The sequence below is a fragment of the Salvelinus sp. IW2-2015 genome, linkage group LG32, assembly GCF_002910315.2.
Source record: "Salvelinus sp. IW2-2015 linkage group LG32, ASM291031v2, whole genome shotgun sequence".
NCBI classification, from domain to species: domain Eukaryota; kingdom Metazoa; phylum Chordata; class Actinopteri; order Salmoniformes; family Salmonidae; genus Salvelinus; species Salvelinus sp. IW2-2015.
Genome location: NC_036871.1, coordinates 36,727,380 through 36,736,859, shown reverse-complemented (window position 1 = coordinate 36,736,859; position 9,480 = coordinate 36,727,380). Strand labels below are relative to the sequence as shown.

Here is a 9,480-nt window from a genome sequence, read left to right as displayed (position 1 = left end):
AGGGTCTCAGGTTGTTGTGCGGTGGTGTCTATGCGGTAGTTGTGTCTCATGGTGGGTGGTTGTCGATGGGTGTGGTGTTATGGGTGGTCGGCTAGTGTAGGGTGTTTCTATGGGTAGGTGGGTGTCTCTCATGGGGTGGTGGCTTGTATTGACTGGTGCGGTGTTGTCTATGGGTGGGTGGTTGTCTATGGTGGTGTGTGTCGAATGGGTGGTGGTTGGTGTCTATGGGGATACGTGCCTTCACCTTGTCTTCTGAGGCTGCAATTGGCGTGTTCGTGATGGTAGGTGGCGGATTGTCGTATGCGAGGTGAGGTGTGTCCCTGAGTGTGTTGAGGGGTGATTTGTAGCATTGGTATGTGGTAGTGCAACAGTGAGACATTTTATGGCCCATGACAGTGGTGTCTGGAGCCAGACTGTCATTATCTAACTATGCTCTGTCTGTGTGTCTAGAGCCAGACTGTCATTATCTAACTATGCTGACATCAGAGAGTGACATTTACATGAATTACATTAGTAAAGAGACATGGCACAAGACCAGCAGAGATTACACCTGTGTGTGTGTGTGTGTGTGTGTGTATTACCCGGTGTGTTCTGTCTACCCAGGTCTATTCAGAAGCTGGAGGAGTTGAACGTAGGGATGGAGAGTCTAGGGGAGGAGGTCCAGTCTCTGTCCCAGCAGTGTAACGGCACGGGCCCAACCCCCGAGAACAACAACGGTGACCCCGCAGCCCTGACCCCTGACCCCCCTGTGACCCTGACCCCCGAGCAGGGCCGCCCTCAGGGAGGAGGGGTGGTCAGCAGCACCCCACAACGCACCGCAGGGGGACGGGAGGTGCCCCCACCTAATGAATCCCCCGTGGTCTCCCAGAGGTGAGATACGTGTGTGTGTGAGGGACGGGGGAGTGTGTCTGTGGGTGGGGTGTCTGTATGGCGGGTGTGTATACGTGTTTTTCTTTGTGTACATGGCAGGGTTTCTGTTAGACATTTGAGAAATTCATATGCATTGGCTGCGTAACGCGTTAGTGTCCACCCACTGTAAGCTCAAAATCACATTATTATTATTATTGTAATTCATCTGAACAGAATATAAATTGGCCTGTAAAGTTGTAATAAAACAATGTTCTTATACCAACGACAGGTTTTATTGAAAAGCATAACACTGCCTGTTGTATCTTCATCCCTGCTGGAAATCATAAATTAATATCACGAAGAAAAACAATTCAGCCTAGAAGAACAAGTCGCCTTCACATTAATTAAACACAACTTTAAAATGTAATATGGTATAAAATCATTTGTGAACGACCTGTCCTATAGGCTGTTTGTATGAACATTTTAATTAATAAATAACAAAGCACAGCTGTTTTCAAATAAAATCGAGGTCTCTCTAATTTAATTTAGCCTAGGCATGAGCATTTTAAATAACAACTGGGGAGAGGTGTTGGAGGAACACCAGGTTCGGTCCGCCCCAGGCCCGGTCCGCCCCAGGGTCGGTCCACCCCAGGCCCGCTGCCATTCAGCACCACAGCAGGGGAAAGAGGCCACTCTAGACGGCCACAAAAGGAGGAAGGCATAAAACTAATGTTGGACAATCACATTTGATATGTAAATAAACTAAATTCGTTAAGGCTGGTTCATTGATAGCATTGTAAAATAAGATGTCTAATGTGAAGCGAGGCCCGCGCGCCATGCATTTATGAAAGTGCTTATTTCCAAAGATCAAATTATGTCTCTCTTTACTGGATGATGTTAATGTTTATTATAATTTGAACTATCTTGGGGTCGTGACTCACGTCATGTGTGATATACGTGGCTTATTGATAACTACTCTGTTTCCTACTACAGACAGTTGGCTGCCTAGTTATTGCAACATTTTAACTGATGTGAATAGTTGGCAATGATGTTTAACTCAACTGAAATGCACATGATCCACATCATTACTCTAGTCTATCAATCCATTCCAAGTCTTTATACATGACAGAGGGGTGGCAGCAGAAGTGCTAGGACAGGGCCTGACCAACACAATAATATGCCTCTAACTTACTTGGGTGTGCGGTGGACCTTGGCCTGCTCAAAGTGAGCCGCTGCTGTTGGAAAGTAAAACTTGTCCAACTCCTTGGAGCAGCTTGATGCACATCAGCCTCATTACTTTGTCCTCAAGAAGGCGGCCAATTTGGAGCACATCCCCCGGTATTGAATAAAAACATTATTTTGCAATGGCTGGCAACAGGGAGAGTTCGACACTGACTCATCGATGACATTAGCGGACAGACTTGATTTTAAACACTAATATGACCATTTTGAGTCTAGTTAGAAGAATAGAAAGAACTAAGAAAGGCCAAAGAATTCAATGATGTCATTTCCATCTGCCCTTCTAAAATAATACAGGGGGAGGTTGGAGGGGAAGGGGGGTGAAGGAGGAGAGGGGGTAGATGGGGAGAGCGATCAAAAGCTTCTTGCTCAACTGATTGCGCACCCACAGTCTTGAAGGGAGGTATGGCCTGACCCTATGATGTCATCTCTATGAAAGACTATTACAGTATCAGTAGACCGATTATTTCTTCTGTGTCTAGGCTGATGTTCATAGAGCCCCTATCAGGTTCTCTATCTTGTCTAGAAAAACAATGTTAATGGAGTCAGCCTGGAGGTGGTGGCCCGTGGGACTGTTCTATTGTCCCTGTTCCACTACATGTGCTGCTGCTGCTTAGAGATAGGACTGTCGTGTTCTTCCACTAACAGGGCTGGAAGGGGAGTTGGATTGTGTGTGTGGAGTTTGGTTGGTGGAAGGGGGTCGTCAGGTTTGTTGTTGCAGGTGGTTGTCTATGGGTAGGTGGTGTCTATGGGTGGGTGGTGTCTATGGTGGGTTGGTGGTCTATGGGTAGGTGGTTTTCTATGGGGTGTGTCTATGTGGTGGGTGTCTATGGGTGGTGTGGTTGTTCTATGGGTGGGTGTGTGTCTATGGGTGGGTGGTTGTCTATGGGTGTGGGTGTCATGGTGGGTGGGTTCTATGGGTAGGTGGGTGTCTATGGGTGGGTGGGTGTCTATGGTGGGTGGTGTCTATGGGTGGGTGTGTCATGTGGGTGGGTGTCTATGGGTGGGTGGGTGTCCTATGGGTGGGTGTGTGTATGGTGTGTGGTGTCTATGGGTGGGTGTGTGTCTATGGGTGGGGTTGTCTATGGGTTGGTGTGTTTCTATGGGTGGGTGTGTGTCTGAGTGGGTGGTGTCCTGTGGGTGGGTGGGTGTCTGTGGGTGGGTGGGTGTCGTGGTGGTGGGTTGTCTTGGGTGGGTGGTGTCTGTGGCGGGGTGGTTGTCTGTGTGGGTGTGTGTCTGTGGGTGGGTGTGTGTCTATGGTGGGTGGTTGTCTATGGTGGGTGGTTGTCTATGGGGGGTGGTTGTCTATGGTGTGGTTGTTGTCTATGGGTGGGTGGTCTATGGGTGGGTTGGTTGTCTATGGGTGGGTGGTGCTATGGGTGGGTGTGTGTCTATGGGTGGGTGGTTGTCTATGGGTAGGTGGTTTTCTATGGGTGTGGTGTGTCTATGGGTGGGTTCTCTATGGGTGGGTGGTTGTCTATGGGTGGGTGGTTGTCATGGGGGGTGTGTGTCTTATGGGTGTGGTGTGTGTTGGTGGGTTGTGTCTATGGTGGGTGTGTCTATGGTGGGGTGTGGTCTCTTGGGTGGGCTAGGTTGTTCTATGGGTGGGTGGTTGTCTAGGTGGGGTGGTTGTCTATGGGGTGGTGTGTGTGCTTATGGGTGGGTGTTGCTATGGGTGGGTGGTTGTCTATGGTGGGTGGTGTTCTATGGGTGGGTGTGTGTCTATGGGGGTGGTTGTCTATGGTGGGTGTGTCTATGGGTAGGTGGGTGTCTGGTGGGGGTGTCTATGGGTGGGTGGTTGTTTATGGGGTGGGTGTCTATGGGTAGGTGTGTGTCTATGGGTAGGTGTGTGTCTATGGTGGGTGTGTGTATGGGTAGGTGGTTGCATGGTGGGTGGTGGTCTATGGGTGGTGGGTGTATGGGTGGTGTCTATGGGTGGGTGGGTGTCTATGGTGGGTGGTTTGTCTATGGGTGGGTGGATGTTATGGGTGGTGGTTGTCTATGGTGGGTGGTGTCTATGGGTAGGTGGGTGAGGTGGGTGGTGGCTATGGGTGGGTGGTTGTCTATGGTGGGTGGTTGTCTATGGTGGGTGGTGTGGTCTTATGGTAGGTGGTTGTCTATGGGTGGGTGGATGTCTATGGGTGGGTGGTTGTCTTGGGTGGGTGGGTGGGTGGGTGGGTGTCTATGGTGGGTGGTGTCTATGGGTGGGTGTCTATGAGGTGTGTAATGATGGGGTGTATATGGAACTTAGTAACAGAGCCCCAGATGGAGCAGGGTGTGCCTGGGAGTTGGGCTGGGGAGAGGTGGGGTGTGGTTGAGGAAGCCACAAGCCCCCCCCCCCCACACACACAGAGACACAACTCATTAACACAATGCTCCCCTGTTCTTTATGAAGTTGTCTTTAATACCTGAGCACCAGCTGCTCCTGTGGTGCTGGAACCACACATCATACTAACTATTCTCCTGTCTGTGTGTCTGGAGCCAGACTGTCATTATCTAACTATGCTCTCTGTCTTGTTTGGAGACAGACTGTCATTATCTAACTATGCTCTCTGTGTGTCTGGAGCCAGACTGTCATTATCTAACTATGCTCTGTCTGTGTGTCTGGCCAGACTGTCATTATCTAACTACGCTCTCTGTCTGTGTGTCTGGAGCCAGACTGTCATTATCTAACTACGCTCTGTCTGTATGTCTGGAGCCAGACTGTCATTATCTAACTATGCTCTGTCTGTGTGTCTGGAGCCAGACTGTCATTATCTAACTAGGCTCTGTCTGTATGTCTGGAGCCAGACTGTCATTATCTAACTATGCTCTGTCTGTGTCTGGAGCCAGACTGTCATTATCTAACTATGCTCTGTCTGTGTGTCTAGAGCCAGACTGTCATTATCTAACTATGCTGACATCAGAGAGTGACATTTACATGAATTACATTAGTAAAGAGACATGGCACAAGACCAGCAGAGATTACACCTGTGTGTGTGTGTGTGTATTACCCGGTTTTGTTCTGTCTACCCAGGTCTATTCAGAAGCTGGAGGAGTTGAACGTAGGGATGGAGAGTCTAGGGGAGGAGGTCAGTCTCTGTCCCAGCAGTGTAACGGCACGGGCCCCACCCCCGAGAACAACAACGGTGACCCCGCAGCCCTGACCCCTGACCCCCTGTGACCCTGACCCCCGAGCAGGGCCGCCCTCAGGGGAGGAGGGTGGTCAGCAGCACCCACAACGCACCGCAGGGGGACGGGAGGTGCCCCACCTAATGAATCCCCCGTGGTCTCCCAGAGGTGAGATACGTGTGTGTGTGAGGGACGGGGAGTGTGTCTGTGGGTGGGTGTCTGTATGGCGGGGTGTATACGTGTTTTTCTTTGTGTACATGGCGGGTTTTGTAGACATTTGAGAAATTCATATGCATTGGCTGCGTAACGCGTTAGTGTCCACCCACTGTAAGCTCAAAATCACATTATTATTATTATGTAATTCATCTGAACAGAATATAAATTGGCCTGTAAAGTTGTAATAAAACAATGTTCTTATACCAACGACAGGTTTTATTGAAAAGCATAAAACTGCCTGTTGTATCTTCATCCCTGCTGAAATCATAAATTAATATCACGAAGAAACACAATTCAGCCTAGAAGAACAAGTCGCTTCACATTAATTAAACACAACTTAAAATGTAATATGGTATAAAATCATTTGTGAACGACCTGTCCTATAGGCTGTTTGTATGAACATTTTAATTAATAAATAACAAGCACAGCTGTTTTCAAATAAAATCGAGGTCTCTCTAATTTAATTTAGCCTAGGCATGAGCATTTTAAATAACAACTGGGGAGAGGTGTTGGAGGAACACCAGGGTCGGTCCGCCCCAGGGTCGGTCCGCCCCAGGCCCGCTGCCATTCAGCACCACAGCAGGGGAAGAGGTCACTCTAGACGGCCACAAAAGGAGGAAGGTATAAAACTAATGTTGGACAATCACATTTGATATGTAAATAAACTAATTCGTTAAGGCTGGTTCATTGATAGCATTGTAAAATAAGATGTCTAATGTGAAGCGAGGCCCGCGCGCCATGCATTTATGAAAGTGTTATTTCCAAAGATCAAATGATGTCTCTCTTTACTGGATGATGTTAATGTTTATATAATTTGAACTATCTTGGGGTCGTGACTCACGTCATGTGTGATATACGTGGCTTATTGATAACTACTCTGTTTCCTACTACAGACAGTTGGCTGCCTAGTTATTGCAACATTTTAACTGATGTGAATAGTTGGCAACGATGTTTAACTAAACTGAAATGCACATGATCCACATCATTACTCTAGTCTATCAATCCATTCCAAGTCTTTATACACTGCTCAAAAAAATAAAGGGAACACTTAAACAACACAATGTAACTCCAAGTCAATCACACTTCTGTGAGACATGCACATTTGTGGCCTGCTGGAGTCATTTTGCAGGCTCTGGCAGTGCTCCTCCTTGCACAAAGGCCGAGGTAGCGTCCTGCTGCTGGGTTGTTGCCCTCCTACGGCCTCCTCCACGTCTCCTGATGTACTGGCCTGTCTCCTGGTAGCGCCTCCATGCTCTGGACACTACGCTGACAGACACAGCAAACCTTCTTGCCACAGCTCGCATTGATGTGCATCCTGGATGAGCTGCACTAACTGAGCCACTTGTGTGGGTTGTAGACTCCGTCTCATGCTACCACTAGAGTGAGAGCACCGCCAGCATTCAAAAGTGACCAAAACATCAGCCAGGAAGCATAGGAACTGAGAAGTGGTCTGTGGTCACCACCTGCAGAATCACTCCTTTATTGGGGGTGTCTTGCTAATTGCCTATAATTTCCACCTTTTGTCTATTCCATTTGACAACAGCATGTGAAATGTATTGTCAATCAGTGTTGCTTCCTAAGTGGACAAGTTTGATTTCACAGAAGTGTGATTGACTTGGAGTTACATTGTGTTGTTTAAGTGTTCCCTTTATTTTTTGAGCAGTGTACATGCCAGAGGGGTTCAGCAGAAGTGCTAGGACAGGGCCTGACCAACCCAATAATATGCCTCTAACTTACTTGGTGTGCGGTGGACCTTGGCCTGCTCAAAGTGGCCGCTGCTGTTGGAAAGTAAAGCTTTTTGATGCACATCAGCCTCATTACTTTGTCCTCAGAAGGCGGCATCTTGAGGCATCTTTACTCTGTTTTTGAGAAAGAATCCCTCTCTGCGGGAACACTGGAAAATGGGGATAATCTTCGTAAAGTTTGCCCATTTGAGGACACTTAACTGAAGTCTCTTATGAGGACTTGTGTCTTTAACTTTTACTTGGTACTCATCCCGGATCCGGGAGCACCCCCCACAGTAAAAAAGCTGACTAGCATAGCCTAGCATAGCGTCACAAGTAAATACTAGCATCTAAATATCATTAAATCACAAGTCCAAGACACCAGATGAAAGATACAGATCTTGTGAATCCAGCCATCATTTCTGATTTTTTTAAATGTTTTACAGGGAAGACACAATATGTAAATCTATAGCTAACCACGATAGCAAAAGACACAACTTTCTTTCTCACCATTTTTTCCCTGCATCAGTAGCTATCACTAATTCGACTAAATAAAGATATATATAGCACTAACCAAGAAACAACTTCATAAGATGACAGTCTGATAACATATTTATGGTATAGCATATGTTTTTTTTGAAAAATGTGCATATTTCAGGTATAAATCACAGTTCTACATTGCAGCTGCATCTGAAATAGCGTTGGAAGCAGCCGGAATAATTAGAGACCGACGTCAATTACCAAAATATCCTCATCAACATTTCTGAAAAATACACAGCCTACAGCAATTGAAAGACACAGATCTTGTGAATCCAGACAATATTTCAGATTTCTAAGTGTTTTACAGCGAAAACACAATATATCGTTATATTAGCATACCACATGAGCTAACACACCCCCGCATTGAATCAAGGCAAAAGGGCGATAACGTTATCGCCACCAAAATATATTAATTTTTTCACTAACCTTCTCAGAATTCTTCAGATGACAGTCCTGTAACATCATATTACACAATGCATATAGAGTTTGTTCGAAAATGTGCATATTTAGCATCACAAATCGTGGTTATGCAATGTAATCTGTCAAAACATGGCATGCATTCTGGCCGGCGCCATCTTGGAAAGCACCTATGTTTACGATATTTATCGATTAGTTGACAAAAAAATACAGGTTGGACAGCTAATGAAAGATGCATTGGTTATTAATGCAACCGCTGATTTAGATTTTTAAATGAACGTTACTAGACATACATTGAGTTACAGCCAGACTAGTGCCGCAAAAAATGGCCGACAACTGCGTTTACATTTTTCCACATAAATACGGATAAAATCATAAATAACTCTTACTTTTGGATGAGCTTCCATCAGTATCTTGGGCAATGTGTCCTTTGTCCAAAAGAATCGTTGCTTTGTTGTAAAACGACCTCTTCAACTTCGGAACTAGCAGCTAACGATAGCTACACGGCACACACATGTCCAAATCCTCAAACGCAATACTAAGGAAATTCCGAAAAATATCAATATACTCGCATAAACTGATATAAATCGGTTTCAAATAACTTCGTTATGATGTTTCTAACACCTATATCGAATTAATCACAGACGGATATATCTTTGATCAATAACGAGAGCTTTTGAGCATGCATTCTGAGGTCCTCCTTGCGTCCTGGCGGCGTCCAAAAGAAGGGACACCTCACTCCATTGCGTTTATAAACTCTGAGAAACACGTAGACGCCATTCCACTTCTCATTGGTTACTGACATCCAGGGAAGCGGGTGCAGTTCATTTCGATCCATAGGGCATACACAGAGCTTAAAAATGATCCGAGATCAGAGACTATTTTCAGAGCTTCGCATGTCCTGTCATGATTTTCGCTGTAGAAAGAGTTCTGGTTCACCCACAGACATAATCAAACGGTTTAGAAACTAGAGATTGTTTTATCCAATAGTAATAATAATATGCATATTGTACGAGCAAGAATTGAGTACGAGGCAGTTTAATTTGGAAATGTAAAAAAAAAAAAAAAATGCTAACAGCTCCCCCTATTGACAAAAGGTTTTAGGTGAGTAACCATAGAAACACCTACACTGATGTCCCAGCAGCTTCAGGATTTAATCATTGTTATTGTTTTACAATGATTGCCTACATGAAACAGTGGTAACTGCCTTGTTCAGGGGCAGAACGACAGATCAGGACTCAATCCAGCAACCTTTCGGTTACTGGCCCAGTGCTCTAACCACTAGGCTACCTGCCTCCCACTGATTTATTATCCTATGAAGTATATTTGCCTTTGAATTTGGGCACATCCACCGGTATTGAATAAAACATTATTTGCAATGGCC

The 9,480-nt window shown here is 45.9% G+C and overlaps 1 protein-coding gene across 1 annotated transcript in view; it reads left to right on the top strand.

Annotated features, from left to right (window-relative positions):
• Window positions 1-9,480, top strand: part of wdr47a (WD repeat domain 47a) — a 40,871-nt gene that overhangs the window by 21,834 nt on the left and 9,557 nt on the right. The window contains 1 exon segment of the mRNA XM_070436766.1: window positions 604-870. Within this exon segment, the coding sequence (XP_070292867.1) occupies window positions 604-870 (267 nt within the window).